Genomic DNA, 15581 nt, shown 5'->3' with positions numbered 1-15581 from the left:
CAGGAAGGAAAGAATGCCTGCCATCTAGCAGCCAGCAGACCACAGCCACTCCCCACCATGAGCCCTGAGCAACTCAGGATCCCAGCGAGCTGAGGTGCACGGCACAGGAGTGACGTCAGCGAGCCGGACTCTTGCATCTCCCCATAGATGGAAAGCACTAAATTCAAGTCCCTTAACTTGGGTTATCTGGTTTTCTTTAATTTACAAAAAAACTTTTGACATTGAAGACTACCGGCCCTTTGTTGCAAAGCTTCTACATAACCTGGCTCTGACCTCCGCCTCCTCAGCACGGTGCTCTCGGGGTCACTTGAGACGCTGCCTCCTGAGCCTAAGTCCTAAAAATTTCCACCAAATAAAACAATACTCAGTTTTTAGGTTGCTGCGTGTTTTTTCCATCAACAACATAGAATAATAAAGATGAAAAGAATAGATGGCTGGGGGAAAGCAGATCGTTTCACAAATAATGTTGAGAACTTGGCTATTTGTAAATAAACCAAGTCATATTTTCTCCTCAATGTCAACAACACAAAAAAATAACGACAGATTAAACAGGTAATTGGTTTAAAAAGTAGAAATATAGAAGAAAAAATAGGTGACTAATTGGTTTCTCAGAGGTAAGGTAATTCTAAGACTGAAAGCAGAAAGCAGGGTAGAAATCAGTAAGGGAAAACCTAGATTTTATTACAGAGAAAATATTGTTCATTAACAAAACATCACAAGAAAATATGCAAAAATATGAAGTTAGACCCCTACCTCATATCACAGATATCAAATAGATTAACAACCTAAATATAAAACTTAAAACCATAAAATTCTTAGGGAAAAAAAACAGCTGTAAATCTTCATGTCTTTGAATAGGGCAATAGATTCTTAGCTGTGACACCAAAAATATAAGCAACAAAAGGAAAAAAATAGATAAACTGAACTTCATTGAATTAAAACTTCTGTGGATCGAAGGACATTATCAAGAAAGGGAAAATATAACCTACAGAATGGAAGAGAATACTTGCAAATCACAAATCTGATACAGGCCTAACATCTAGAATACATAAAGAACTTTTACAACTTGACAACAAAAAGACCAACAGCCCAATGAAAAAAACGAACATAGGACTTGAACACACTCTTCTCCAAAGAAGACTTATCCAAATGGTCAGATGCTGACATCTGCTCTAACTTGGATGAATCTTGAGCACATTTTGTTGTTGTTGTTCAGTTGCTCAGTCGTGTCTGACTCTGCGACCCCGTGGACTGCAGCACGCCAGGCCTCCCTGTCCTTCACCATCTCCCGGAGTTTGCTCAAACTCATGTCCATGAAGTCGGTGATGCCATCCAGCCATCTCATCCTCTGTCGTCCCCTTCTCCTCCTGCCCTCAATCTTTCCCAGCATCAGGGTCTTTTCTAGCGAGTCAGCTCTTCACATCAGGGGGCCAAAGTATTGGAGCTTCAGTTTCAACGTCAGTCCTTCCAATGAATCTTCAGGATTGATCTCCTCTAGGATGGACTGGTTTGATCTCCTTGCATCCAAGGGACTCTCAAGAGTCTTCCCCAACACCACAGCTCTGAAGTATCAATTCTTTGGCACCCAGTCTTTATGGTCCAAACTCTCACTTCTGTACATGACTACTGGAAAAACCATAGATTTGACTGTACGGACCTTTGTTGGCAAAGTGATGCCCATGCTTTTTAATATGCATTATGTGAGATAAAAGAGGCCAGACACAAAAAAGGTCATGCATGATTCAGCTCCCATGAAATTGCCAGCACAGGTAAATCCATGGAGATAGAAAGCAGGCTGGTGGTTGCCATGGGTTGGGAGAAGCAGGGAATGGGGAGTAACTGCTTAGTGGATACAGGGTAATGAAACATACTTGGAGCTACATCAGTGTGGTGGTTGAACAGCAGTGTTAACAGACCAAAAACACCAGTGCGTCATTCACTTTAAAATGGTAATTTTAGGTTTTATAAATTTCACCTCAATAAAAAAAATTATTAAAAAAAACCAATAAATTGTTTTTATTATTTATCAATCAGAAACACTGATTTCTAATCCTTTTTTTAAAAGTCACAGAGCTCATCATCAAATTGCTTATCCATGCTGTGTAAGCGGCATACTGATGCGTAAAACACAGTCCCATCCCCAAGGGCCTTAAAGCTGGTAAACACAGGCGGGCAACATACAGAGCTACCGTCAGAGACGTGCCGTCTCCCAGGGGGCGGTGAGGGTACAAAGACGCACCTCTGGTTATGCAGGAAAGGAAATAACTCTCTGAGAAGATGACATTGGAAATGAGCTGTAAGGGTTGACTGGGATTTTTCCCGTTAGAGTTGGAGGTAGAGAAATACAGTAACACGAGGAAATGTGCGATCCCTCCAAACGGTCACATGGTCACCTAGAGGCAGGGCCTAGTCCAGCCTGGTGGTCCTCAAAGCAGCCTACCTCTGCCATGGGGGTAGGAGTCAGAGGCCCACACCCCCCTCACTTCCTTCCCCAGGGCCTGATGCAGGGTTGGCAACATTCATGGTGACCAGTGAATGTCAAAGAAAGATAAAATCTGCATTAAAAAGGGGATTCCCAGGCAGGTCAACGGAAAGGAAGCCAAGCTTCCACCGCAGGGGCCCTGGGTTCCACCCGTGGTCGGGAAACTGACATTCCACGTGCTACACAGATAAAAACACAAATACGCATTACGGAACGTTCCTGAAAAGCACAGGCACCAGGAAATCTATCAAACAGCAGCTAGTGGTCTGGATGAACACCGAAACAGGCTAAGGCAAGCAGATGACCAGGAAGAGAACACAGTGCAACCGGAAAGAAACGCACGCGGGAGTGAGCAGGAAGCAAGCTGCGATCGTACGGGGTTCAGGCTGCGTCTCAGATACAGTCACTGAGGTCTCCCGGCCCTCCATCCCCATTCGGGGGTCAGCCTCGGGGAGAAGCAAGGCTGCGCTGGGGGGTCATTCAGGCTGGGAGCTGCCCAGGCCCCGGGGGACACAGGGAGGGCAAGGCGGGCAGGCGTGGCGCGCACCCCTACGGGGAGGAGAACCTGCCGCAGAAGAGAGTGCTGCGGGAGCCATTGTGTCTGATGAAGAACAGGAAGGGGTGGTCGGCACAGAACCGGGGCCCGGCCTCCATGGCGCACTCGGGCACAACCTCGGCCGAGGCGGCCGCAGCCTCCGTGCCCTCCTCGTCCACCTCCACCACGCTCCTGTGGGCAAACGCGGACAGACACAGGCCTCTGTCGGGCGACATGGCCGACAGGTCAGCCCGGCCTGGCTGGAAGGCCTCAACCACCCCCAGGCCCGGGAGCACCGACACCATGTCGTAAGTCTCCTCCAGCTTAAATTTCGGGAGGAAGACGTCCACCTGGGTCTTCTTCATGGAGTCGGGCTGGGTCCAGGCAAGGAACTTCTCCCAAGTGAGATGTTTCTCCACCTGAAAGGCCAGAATTCGACTTTGGGATTCAGCGACGTCAGCCACCCCTGAGGCTCCTCTCCCGGAGGGACAGCGCCACCCGCCTCGAGTCACCCGGGGGACAGGTGTGCCATCTCGTGCTCTGTTACCCGAGCTAGTGTGCCCCAGAGCGGGAGGAGGGGCTCGAGAGCTAGCAGGCAGGAAGGACACGCAGGACACCCACCAAGCTCAGAGGCACGTGGTCGTCGGGGAGCAGCACCAGCATGCTCAGCTCCTCGCCCGCGTACGGCAGCTCCAGCACCTGGGCCTGCACCTCCTTGATGCAGGCGAGTCTGAACTCCCCGTCCTGAAACATCATCTGCACCGGCCTCTGCTCCTTCTACAGGAGTGAACACATGACCCGGAATCAGACACAGACCATCGGAGGGGGCAGCACCATTTCCAGGAGAGGCGGTGGATGGGGGGGGGGTGTGCAGAACCCCAGAGGGAAACGGTATCCGTGCCCTGGTTAGTGTTACAAACGGTCCACCAGCTTCTCCCTGTTCCCATCGCAAGGCACCTGTCGTCAGCACACCAGTGCTGGCCTGGGGAAGATGGTTCATTCAGCAAAATAAACGTGGTGCTCTGCAGTTCTCAGAGAGGAAGTCAGATTTCCAGAGCTGAAAGATGCCCGGTAAATATATCTAATGAAACAATAGAATCTGATGAAAATTACTGCTATTTAATTAGAAAAAGGTTTCATGAAACCTTAGAGCTTCACAGCAGTGCGGGCTCAGAAAGCAGTGTGACAGCAAGTATGGGAACCGCATGGGGCTTTCCTGGGGGCCCAGAAGTTAAGCTGTAGGGGCAGGGGGTTTAATTCCAGCTCAGGAGGCTAAGATCCCACATGCTGTGCTGCATGGTAAAAAAAAAAAAAAAAGAACCATACGGGTCTTCATGCATTTAAATCCAACTGTACCAATTCTGAAACTTTAATTGGAGGAAATAACTTTTTAAAATACAGAAGTGATACATGTACACAGAAGTTAACTGAAATACCACCCTTACTAAATCCAGTTTTATAAGCTGACACAGGTCATCTATTAAAAAGATTAAAACAAATTTCTACAATCCATGTCAGTTGTGGATGACTAGTTGTACTCCCCTCCCACTCTGCAATGAGAAGGCTGATTATTTACAGTAAAGCATTTTCGAAGAAAAGGGTTTTACTCCTATAAATTTCTGAATTGCATTAATATGGTATTTTTATAAGGGCTGGCGGTGGGAGAGTAGTTAACAAACTATTTTAATGCCTGTCAGGGTCAAGACTAAGGTCTGTGTCGGTTTTATTATTAGAAAGCTATGATTACTGAATTAATGATGATAAATTAATAGCAAATCAAGTCTGTATTTATTCTCATTTTTAAAATAATTGATTAAAGAAATACATTTTCTTATTGTTTCCCTCTGCAGACCCCACCCCACCCCCATCATAGTAATACCCAGATCACACTCTCCTAACACCTGTGGCGATTTTAAGTTTGGATTTCTTCTCTTTTTTTTTTTTTTGCTTTCTATCTGAGTAATTTGGACTTAAAAGAAAAGCTTTCAGGCTGAATGTAGGATGGACACATTCATACAGCAATGACTTTATGAGAAATTATCAAGGCTTAAAAGAAAAACTTAAGCTTTCCGGTTGAATGTAGGATGAACACACTCACACAGCATGACTTTATGAGAAATTATCAAGTCTCTAGGAACAATAAAAAATGCAAAAGACTGAAGGCAACAAGTACTCTTCATACCTTCAGTTCTTCACCGAGTTTAAAATTTCATTCAGAAATGTGTGAAGTTTCAAATTATTATTAACCAATGATTTATGCTCTTATAAAGTTAAATTTTTCCAATCTTTCCACCAAATTCTCGGGATGTTCGAGAGTTTCTCCCACCTGGTTTATTCTGAAAGGCGTCTCCCTGGTGCGCGCCTTGTCGAATTCCTCACTCCACCTCCCTTTGAAGTAGACGGCGTTGACCAGAACCAGCCTGGTCTCTGCATCGATGGAGTTAGCAGGCAACAACTCTGGAATCTTACCTTAGGGGGGAGCAGAGGATACAAAGTGTGACAAAGAAACCCTTGATGAGGCTCACTGGAAATCCCGATCGGTGGGACAGAACCAAAGTCCTCGTTTCGGATTTGCCCAGTTTGGGTTGCTCTGCATGGAACCCACACACGCAGGTGGCGTTTATGGTCATGGTGCTTCAGGGCCTCTGCACAGCGGGTGACGTGAACCGTTTCATCACTCAAGGGGAAGTCTGCTCCAGGTGGGTGGAGACAAAGCGGAAACGAGGGATGGGCTGCAGAGGCTGTGGCTGGAGAAGCCACATCCAGAGCCCGCCTTCCAGGACTGCACGGGGACTTGTCACAGGAGGCCACCACGAATGGTTCAGAGGGCACACCATCAGCGCAAGGACAACTTCTGGAAGCCTCCAGCAAAGGTTTCACTATTTGATTCTCCAGGCATTCTTGGAGAAGGTCAGGTAGCAGGTGAAAGGTATTCTCTTCTCCCCCGGAGATCAAGTCAAGCCTTTTCAATGAACTAAGAGCACCCCTGCTAATTCACGCCTCCAGAGGGCAGAGGAGCAGGGCCAGCACGGCTAAGTCTTGAAGGAAAGACAGGCTCCTGCTCTCTGCTGGCTCATGTATTAACAGAAACACCATCGTTCCTAGTGGTACCATGTGTAATTGGTACAGAGGGGCCTGCGTGGGTCCAAGATCACGCAGCCACAATGGGGCCAAGGCCACAGCAGGACACCTCGGGGAACTGGAGCGAACGAGGCTCAACCCGCCCCCAGGCAGTGACTTCAGTGTGCAGAACCGTCAGCCCGAGAGAGGGTCTGCAGCGGGCCTGTCGCGTCTAGGTTCATCACATCTGGGGACAGGAGTGGAGGCAGGAGACAAGAAAGGGGCAGGAGGGGGGTCAGTCTGGTGTGACGGAGGCCCACAGAGACTGTGCTCAGAGGGGCCCCGGTCTCCTTCCTACAGAGACACGGTGTTCACCGACACGTGAACACACGACTGAGGGAGACAATGCTTCTCTGTAAGGTGTTAACCTGGAAGCCCGGCCTGTGAGCTTCTGCTCCTGCTGGTCACTCTGCTCTGGGGAGAAAGCACAGTGAAGTCTCTGCTGTTGAAAACCCGAGCATCTGATCAGAACCTCTCTCTGCGAGTCCATTAAGGTTCAGATAGTCCATGAGGCCCAGACAACACGGCGCTGACCATCAGAAAGACCAGAAAGGACAGAGGAGCAGGGAGCGGGGAGCAGGAGGAGCAGACGTGGGGGAGGCACCGTGGGCGCTGACCTTCAGTCTTCTTCGAGACCCAAGTGTTGATCTGCTTCCTGGACGGCTCTGCAGCTTCAGCAAAGGAGAGCTGTTCCAGCTCAGCGTAGTAGAAGCGAAGACACGATTCCTTAAAGGTCTTTGGAGAGGAGAGTGGTCAGCAAGTTTCCAAAATTCTGAACAGTATATATATTACATTAAAGCAACCATTAATCCCTTAAAGGTGATCATCCTAGTCTGCTAGATATGATATGAAAAGATCAGTGCTTATAAACAGGTAAGAACTCAGCTATGAATAATCATAATGGATAAATGCATTTTAGAAATAGTCAAAGTTCAACTAATTCAAAGTACAGTTAGAGAATTACAAGGTTTAAAAATCATGTTCCTGAGTGTCAGCTCCCTGGGGTCTTTCTCTCACATTCTATATTTTGATCACAACTTGTACTGTTCTGTTGATTGAACTTACAGAGAGAAATTCACACGTCTTCTCCCCAAAGAGCCTGTTGGCCGTCCTAAGCAAGTACTGAGTGTCAGGCTTGTTCAGCTTGGCAAGAAGCTGCTGGAAATCCTGGTGAAAGTCTTTCTCTGTGAGTAAGGAGAGCGCCTATCGAGACAAGTAATTTAAAATCATCAATACTGCCCTTCAGTTTCTAGAAGCATTGTGACCAACACTTTTTCTCAAATACTTCACAGAATATTCCTAAAAGGACACTACTTTTAAGTGTGGATTTAGTACATACTAGAGAAGCAAGACGACACGGCGGAGGGGGAAGATACAGAGAGAAAGGAGAACAGAAATGGGTAAAGGAGAGGGCTTTTCTGTCTCACTCGATCCCCCTTGTTTAAAGATGAGTAACAAGGAAAGAATGGAAGGACTGGAAAAATTCAGAGGAGGAGCTGCTTTAAAATCTTGCATCCTAAGGAAAGTGTAAGTGTGCCTAAATGGAGGACAACTTAACTCTAAAATTTACCAAAAAAAAAAAAAAAATAGAGAGATTCAGATAAAGGCATTAAAATCCGAGGAAAAATGAGTATGAACAATGACAGTGGGAGAGACCGCGCCTCCAGAGTCTGCCGGCGCCCAGCGCCCAAAGCCCGCAGGCCAGGAGCCCTTCCCGAGACGTGCCAGGCAGCAGGTGGGGTTCGCACGCTGAGGGCCTGTGGCCTCACCACAGGAAGGCCAGGACCACTCCACGTCACACCAGACAGCCTGCAGGCTCCCCCACGAAGCTCCTCTAGGGCTCATGGGCCGGCCTCATACCTAGTAAAGCTCACCTTCACCCCCTCACACAGGAGCTGGGAAATTACTATGATGAGTAATCGCTACCGTCACGGGTTCTCAAGAGGAATGGAGAGGCAGTTCAGTTCAGTTCAGTTCAGTTCAGTCGCTCAGTCGTGTCCGACTCTTTGCGACCCCATGAATTGCAGCAAGCCAGGCCTCTCTGTCCATCACCAACTCCCGGAGTCTACCCAAACCCATGTCCATCGAGTCGGTGATGCCATCCAACCATCTCATCCTCTGTCGTCCCCTTCTCCTCCTGCCCACAACCCTTCCCAGCATTAGGGTCTTTTCCAATGAGTCAACTCTTCGCACGAGGTGGCCACAGTATTGGAGTTTCAGCTTCAACATCAGACCTTCCAATGAACACCCAGGATTGATCTCTTTTAGGATGGATTGATTGGATCTCCTTGCAGTCCAAGGGACTCTCAAGAGTCTTCTCCAACAACACAGTTCAAAAGCATCAATTCTGCCGTGCTCAGCTTTCTTCACCGTCCAACTCACATCCATACATGACCACTGGAAAAACCATAGCCTTGACTAGACGGACTTTTGTTGGCAAAGTAATGTCTCTGCTTTTAAATATGCCATCTAGGTTGGCCATAACCTTCCTTCCAATGAGTAAGCGTCTTTTAATTTCATGGCTGCAATCACCATCAGCAGTGATTTTGGAGCCCAAAAAAATAAAGTCTGACACTGTTTCCACTGTTTCCCCATCTATTTCCCATGAAGTTATGGGACCGGATGCCATGATCTTAGTTTTCTGAACGTTGAGCTTTAAGCCAACTTTTTCACTCTCTTCTTTCACCTTCATCAAGAGGCTCTTTAGTTCTTCTTCACTTTCTGCCATAAGGGTGGTGTCATCCGCATATCTGAGGTTATTGATATTTCTCCCGGCAATCTTGATTCCAGCTTGTGTTTCTTCCAGCCCAGCGTTTCTCATGATGTACTCTGCATATAAGTTAAATAAGCAGGGTGACAATATACAGCCTTGACGTACTCCTTTTCCTATTTGGAACCAGTCTGTTGTTCCATGTCCAGTTCTAACTGTTGCTTCCTTTTCTGCATACAGGTTTCTCAAGAGACAGGTCAGATGGTCTGGTATTCCCATCTCTTTCAGAATTTTCCACAGTTTATTGTGATCCACACAGTCAAAGGCTTTGGCATAGTCAATAAAGCAGAAAGAGATGTTTTTCTGGAACTCTCTCGCTTTTTCGATGATCCAGCGGATATTGGCAATTTGATCTCTGGTTCCTCTGCCTTTTGTAACACCAGCTTGAACATCTGGAAGTTCACGGTTCACGTATTGCTGAAGCCTGGCTTGGAGAATTTTGAGCATTACTTTACTAACATGTGAGATGAGTGCAATTGTGTGGTAGTTTGAGCATTCTTTGGCATTGCCTTTCTTTGGGATTGGAACGAAGACTGACCTTTTCCAGTCCTGTGGCCACTGCTGAGTTTTCCAAATTTGCTGGCATATCGAGTGCAGCACTTTCACAGCAACACCTTTGAGGATTTGAAATAGCTCAACTGGAATTCCATCACCTCCACTAGCTTTGTTCGTAGTGATGCTTTCTAAGGCCCACTTGACTTCACATTCCAGGATGTCTGGCTCTAGGTGAGTGATCACACCATCATGATTATCTGGGTCATGAAGATCCTTTTTGTACAGTTCTTCTGTGTATTCTTGCCACCTCTTCTTGGAGAGGCAGAGTGAAAGAGAAAGGCGCTCGGCAGGCAGGCGGCCCCGGGGGCACCACAGGACCGCTCCAGCTTCCGGGTCACTCCTGGACACGTTCCTCTGTCCACTCTAGAAACTTCCCTGAGGACGGGACAGACTCAAGTGGATATTCCTGAGTAGCTGTTCAACTCGGCTATCTCACACCTAAGCATCTCTACAGGTAAGAAGCCCACACCTTTGCACCCTCTTTGCACATTTCCGCTTATCCCCTGACTCAGCTGGAAATCATGGTGGTATATCATTGACTTGAAATACCTATTAACCTACCCTTCTCACCAACGAACAGCTGTAAGTTTTAGTACAAACCTCAGTACTCTCAAACTGAGACAGAGCTCAGCTACTGCAATCTCAAGCAATCGTTATCATTTCCTAAACAAAAATAAATGTATTAAGACAAAAGTTTGATAGTCACATCCAGGCTATTAACTGGAGAAGGATTACCCAAGAAACACCTCAGTGAAGGAGACCTCAGCTCTGCCCTCTGCGTCTGGCCCCCGGGCAGCCCCGGCCCCTACCTAGGCAGCACCCACGTCCACCCCACCCTCCCATGGGCAGGCCTGGAGAAGGCGGGCTGCATCCGGGTGAGCGGACAGGACACAGGGAAGAGCCCCCTCTCCCCGCTCACCTGGGCCACCTGGGCAGCAGTGTCCCCCTTGGCTCCCAGGAGGACCATGGCCAGCACCGAGGAGAGGCTCACGGGAGAAAAAAACACGTTGCCTGAAGGGTCGTCTTCACACAGGACCTTTAAAAGGCGGAGGGCGAAGGTGCCATTTGCTTCACAGAGAGTGTCCATGAGACCAGGTCTGGGGCCTGAGAGTGGAGAGAAAAGGCCCTCAGTAACCCTGAATGCTGTCCACCTGACACAGGACACTGTCCTTTCAGGGTGGAGCGCAAAATATTCTACGGAGCAAGATCCGTGTATGGGTGCCTTCCATCCTAATAGGAAGTCCAAGGTTAAGGTCACTAACTACCAGTGAGTCCAGTGTGGTCCTGGCAGCAGGTCAAGCGGCTGAGAGCCTTGGGGAATCAACAGCAATGGCTAACAGGGGCGCACGCGCGCACGCACACACACACACACACACACACACACACACTGCTGGGCTCCTGGGAGCAGTGAAGTCCAGTCCTTTCCCATCTGAGGAGCGGGAGGACAGGGCCAGAGAGGAGGAGGGGAGAGACCCCATGTGAGAGCCTTGCCGGCCCTCTGCCTGCTCCCCACAGGCCCTGTGTATTCTTGCACATACTCCTGAGGAATCCCTGTGAGAGGTCCAGTTATGAACCAGACCAGTCTCCCCATTTTCCAGCTGATAGCTGAGAAATGTTTGAGAAGCTGAACTGAAGCCAGACAGACTGGAATCCGGGAGGAAATGGGCTGTGAAGTGAGGAATTTCCACCTACAGTGGCTGCTCCGTCCGATCCGGGCCTCGGGTCCTGATGATCAGCAAGTGTCCCTGAACCCCAACCCAGCTCAGGGCACCTGCCCTCCCCTCCCCAGCCCCCAGGGACCCTCGGACACGGGCCGTGGGGCCCAGACACTGGGCTTTTTTCTTACCAGAAACAGGATTTGAAGGTTCCCTCCTTCCTTCCCTCAACAGCCACCAGCGGAGACCAAGGTTGATGTTGGAAAGCCGGTCCTGGGGACACAGGAGAGGCCAGTCAGGGGGACGGGGCGCCTCCAGGGCGAGCACTGGGGCCATGGGAAAGGCAGGGGAGGTCAGAGGGGGGCGGGAGGTGGGCGGGGTGCCCCAGCCCACCTGAAACCGGACGCAGCACGGCCATCAGCCCCTAGCCCACCTAGTGCCATCCGTCCTGGAGACCCTCCCTCACACCACGGCTGCTCTGAGGCCCTGAGAGGCTTCGTGTCCTCCCAGGCCGCTCCAGCCCCCACAGCCACCACCAAGCCTTGCCTCCTGTCCCCTTAAAGCTTTCCAGCCAGGCTGACCCTGACCCCGCGTCTGGTCTGGCCCACATTCTCCCTGCTGCCGCTTGGAGCCTGAGAACAGGAGTGTCCCCACTTCCCACCTATTCCCTCCATGCCGCAGACCGAGGCGGTCCTGACCCTTCACTCAGGCTCTTGCCTGGCCGGGCCCTGGGGCTCAAACACACTTGACCGGCACAGCTCATCCTCCCGCCAGACCAGAGAGCCCCTTCAGCCCCTCCAAGGTCCTGTGACTCTGAAAGCTCCGCTTACCCAGCTCCCCATCCTTCAACCAGGCAGTCACCCTTCTGCCTCCAGGCGGCAGCTCAGCGGCTTCTCCGTCCCCACCTTCTAGACGCGCCTGGAGCCCCAGTCCCCGCCGGCTCTCCCGGCGCTCTCTCTCTCTCCCGGGAGGGGCTCACCTGCCTCCTCTGCTCCAGACGCTCACAGCTCCCGACACGGAGTGGTCTCGGTGTCCCCAGGCCCCTGGGACAGGGCCCGAAGGGTGGTGCCGCCTCCAACCCCGCCCCGCCCGCCGCTTCCGGGTTCCGCCCACTGCGCCCCCCCCCCCCCGCGCGCGCCCCGGGAGCTCCCGCCCCGCAGCCCCGGGAGCTCCGGTTCTGTGCGGACCCAGGCCTCTGGGATGGGGGTCAGGGTGGGCGGACCCAGGCCTCCCGGATGCGGAGTTTTTTCAAAGTCTTTATTTCACGACCTGACTCTCAGCTCTAGAGAAGAAACAGAGTTTGTTTCTGGCCAGGGCACTCCGACAGGCCTGGGGAACCCGTCAGAGCACCGTCTCCCACCACCAACAAGCTCAGTCCCTCTTGGCCTCCTAACTCTCAGTCCAGTGAGTCCTGCACGGGTATTGTTAGCAAAAGACGGCGCCTGCAGCTCTGCCTGCGGGCACTCAGATGCCATTTCTCAGCAGCCTACAAAGAGCAATGCTGAGCATGGCCCTGTTCTGCAGAGTTTTATGGAACTTTGAAGACCTTTCTCCCTCTAAACTTCTTTCTTGCTTAACTTTGAAGACCTTTATTCTCTAAACTTGTTTCTTCTTTAAGTTTGAAGACCTTTATTCTCTAAACTCGTGTCTTCCGTAACTTTGAAGACCTCTATTCTCTAAACTTGTTTCTTCCGTAACTTTGAAGACCTTTGTTCTCTAAAATTGTTTCTTCTTTAAGTTTGAAGACCTTTATTCTCTAAACTCGTGTCTTCCGTAACTTTGAAGACCTCTATTCTCTAAACTTGTTTCTTCCGTAACTTTGAAGACCTTTGTTCTCTAAAATTGTTTCTTCTTTAAGTTTGAAGACCTTTATTCTCTAAACTCGTGTCTTCCGTAACTTTGAAGACCTCTATTCTCTAAACTTGTTTCTTCCGTAACTTTGAAGACCTTTGTTCTCTAAAATTGTTTCTTCTTTAAGTTTGAAGACCTTTATTCTCTAAACTCGTGTCTTCCGTAACTTTGAAGACCTCTATTCTCTAAACTTGTTTCTTCCGTAACTTTGAAGACCTATATTCTCTAAACTTGTTTCTTCTTTAAGTTTGAAGACCTTTATTCTCTAAACTCGTGTCTTCCGTAACTTTGAAGACCTCTATTCTCTAAACTTGTTTCTTCCGTAACTTTGAAGGCCTTTCTCCCTCTAAACTTGTTTCCTCCACGAGTGCTGCATCCTTCCATAAGGAAGATTGTCAACTCAAATAGCAGGGACGTCTCGGCCCTTCCATTTGCATGGCACTGGGCCGGGGGCTGGGTACCTGGCCGAAGACACGACCTCCGACCTGAGGTGCCTCACAGGTGATGAGACCACCAGAAGTGCTCAGAGGTACTTCCTAGATGTTATGAGAAAGCATCTAGATGGTGACAGCCCCACGCAAATTCCCCAAGAAAATTCCCGGCAGACACTTCACTCTGGATGGACTTTATGGAGGAGCTTCCGTGTTCCCCACTGGGTGACCAGCCTTAGGACAGCCTCATTCTCCTTGAATTGGTTTTGTGTCCATAGCATCAATCGCAGTGTCTGGACAGATTTCTAAAGGGATGGTAAGGCTTCCTGGGGGAGGTGATTATGCACAAATGTTAAGCTCTTCAGCCAGACGCAGAGGGAAACAGCATTTTAGATCCGGTCTTCCCGTCTTCCTGGTGCTGTCAGAGAACAGATCCTCTGGGAATGACCTGGGAGAACAGATCCTCTGGGAATGACCTGGGAGGTCCCGGGAGGCGGCGGTGGGGGGTGGGGGGTGTGTCCCAGAGGGGATTGAGGAGAAGACAGTGGCAGGAAGGAGCCTTGAAATCCAAGCCAGGCCAGGCCCGGAAGGGCCTGCACCCAGCCCACGGAACCCAGCGAAGGGCGCCCGGTGGTTCCGGGGTTTCGCACATAAAGTGCTGGGCAATCGGCTCCCCTGCTCCGTGCACCCGTCCTCAGATGTTTTAGCTTCTGTAGGACAAACAGGAGGTGGCCGGGAGGAGGGGCCTCGACCCCGGACGGTGTCCCAGTATTCGGCAGCACTGAAAGAGAGATCAGGCTGACATTTAAAAAGGAGCGTTGATTAACCAGGAGGCTCCCGGATCACCAGGCTGACCCAGCACCACCCCCAGTGAGGACAAGCCCCCGAAACGGCACCAGGAGCTGAGATGAAGGAGGTGTGAGTCACAGAGGAGCGCTTGGCTCTGCAGCCCAGTCAGAGGGCCGGGACCCCTCCTCCGGCTCCGTAACCTCAGCCCACCACCACCCTGCGTGTCACGCGGCAGAAAAGGGGGACTCCAAGTATTGCCGTACGGAGGGTTTTTCCAGACCAAGGACTTTTATGAAAACTACACAGATTGAAAGCTTCAGTTTCACAAAGAGGTTTCTCTCTAAAAACACTGTTCAGTCCTAATGTGGATTTATGAGGCAGAGGAAAGGACCAGGTTGGACCTAAAGAGACACTTAAGAAGCAATTCAGATGATAGGGGTAGAATTCCCTGAGGCGCAGGCCTGAAGCAATAACGGTGTGACTCAGAAAGGGGTAAGAGGTCCTGGGTGGGGCAGTGGGGGTGGCGGTGACCTGCCCAGGAACGGAAGACGGGGAAGGGAGGACCCAGGGTGGTCCTCCTACAGCCCAGCGGGAGCAGGGCGTCGGGGGGAGGCACAGGCTGGGGGACACGGCGTGGACATTCTGGGGGTGACGCCAGGGAAGGGGCGGCAGGAACAACAAAGGGGGCAGACGTAATTCAGAAGCAATGTTAAAATCCAAAATCGGAGTTTCAGACGTGTGCCTCTAAGCCGCGTTTAGACATGTGCGATCGTTGCTTGTATTGCCTTCTTATGAATGTCTGAACCTGACTTCCTAACAGCAGTTACACCTGTTCGCTCCACAGAGTTGGTGGGCAGTTTCCAGAGGACACTGCATGTCATGTTTGTTAAGTTCAGTGAGAAGTGACGGGAACCTTGGTAAACATCTGTCTCCACCACTGCTGACGGAAAATAGCACCAGTGACTTTGCACGTCACCCACTAGGCCCCCAAAGAGAAACCTCCAGACACTTCGCTGTGCTGGAGATGTGGTGGGTTCCGGTGTGAAAGGGGGCTGACGACGGGTCCAGCCAGCATTTCTCCAAGGCCGCACCGCTGACATTTGGGGTCAGATGACCATTCCTGATGTGGCTGCCTCTGCACCTTCCACTAGAGGCCAGCTGCGCCTCCCTCCATGATGACAGCAAAAATACCTCCAGGGGTGCTACTTGTCTTCAAGGGGGGACAATGCCCACCGCTGAACATGGTGTCACAGACTCATTGAGGCCAGGAGGGCATAAATCAGGATAACAGAGGGAGACAGAAAAAAATCTCTTTGGGACTGAATCTAACCTGGCCTGGGGAATACAGAAAAGAACCGATATAGAAATAAAAGTGAAAATGGTTTACCAGCAA

The 15581-nt window shown here is 50.2% G+C and overlaps 1 protein-coding gene and 1 long non-coding RNA gene across 4 annotated transcripts; one reads left to right on the top strand and one right to left on the bottom strand.

Moving 5' to 3' along the window:
* Nucleotides 1–660: 660 nt before the first annotated feature.
* On the bottom strand, nt 661–12199 carry LOC145518586 (serpin B9-like). 3 transcript variants are annotated; one of them, XM_081523356.1, is made up of 8 exons: nt 11948–12199; nt 11309–11390; nt 10382–10566; nt 7203–7340; nt 6755–6872; nt 5344–5486; nt 3639–3794; nt 661–3436 (listed from the first exon to the last, which is right to left on the bottom strand). In XM_081523356.1, exons 1-8 carry the CDS (start codon nt 11957–11959, stop codon nt 3032–3034), a joined length of 1239 nt encoding a protein of 412 aa, XP_081379482.1. In that variant the 5' UTR covers nt 11960–12199; the 3' UTR covers nt 661–3031. The 3 variants fall into 3 exon arrangements, with proteins under 3 accessions (XP_081379482.1, XP_081379483.1, XP_081379484.1); XM_081523357.1 differs by having other exon boundaries at nt 3639–3791; XM_081523358.1 differs by having other exon boundaries at nt 12097–12199.
* Nucleotides 12200–12236: 37 nt separating this feature from the next.
* LOC145518587 (uncharacterized) lies at nt 12237–15581 on the top strand. Its single transcript, XR_014063007.1, has 2 exons — nt 12237–13715; nt 15033–15581. It is a non-coding gene; the product is annotated as an uncharacterized LOC145518587 (long non-coding RNA).

This window comes from Giraffa tippelskirchi, chromosome 8 (genome assembly GCF_054371585.1).
Source record: "Giraffa tippelskirchi isolate mGirTip1 chromosome 8, T2T-mGirTip1v1.2.pri, whole genome shotgun sequence".
In the NCBI taxonomy this organism is placed as follows: Eukaryota; Metazoa; Chordata; class Mammalia; order Artiodactyla; family Giraffidae; genus Giraffa; species Giraffa tippelskirchi.
This window is presented reverse-complemented; position numbering and strand designations above follow the sequence as displayed.

Coding starts and splice junctions, on each gene's coding strand:
- LOC145518586 (XM_081523356.1), bottom strand. Junction 10,567..11,308: donor ACCTTCAAATCCTGTTTCTG/GTAAGAAAAAAG, acceptor CTCCACTCTCAG/GCCCCAGACCTGGTCTCATG. Junction 5,487..6,754: donor GGTCTCGAAGAAGACTGAAG/GTCAGCGCCCAC, acceptor CTCCCCCCTAAG/GTAAGATTCCAGAGTTGTTG.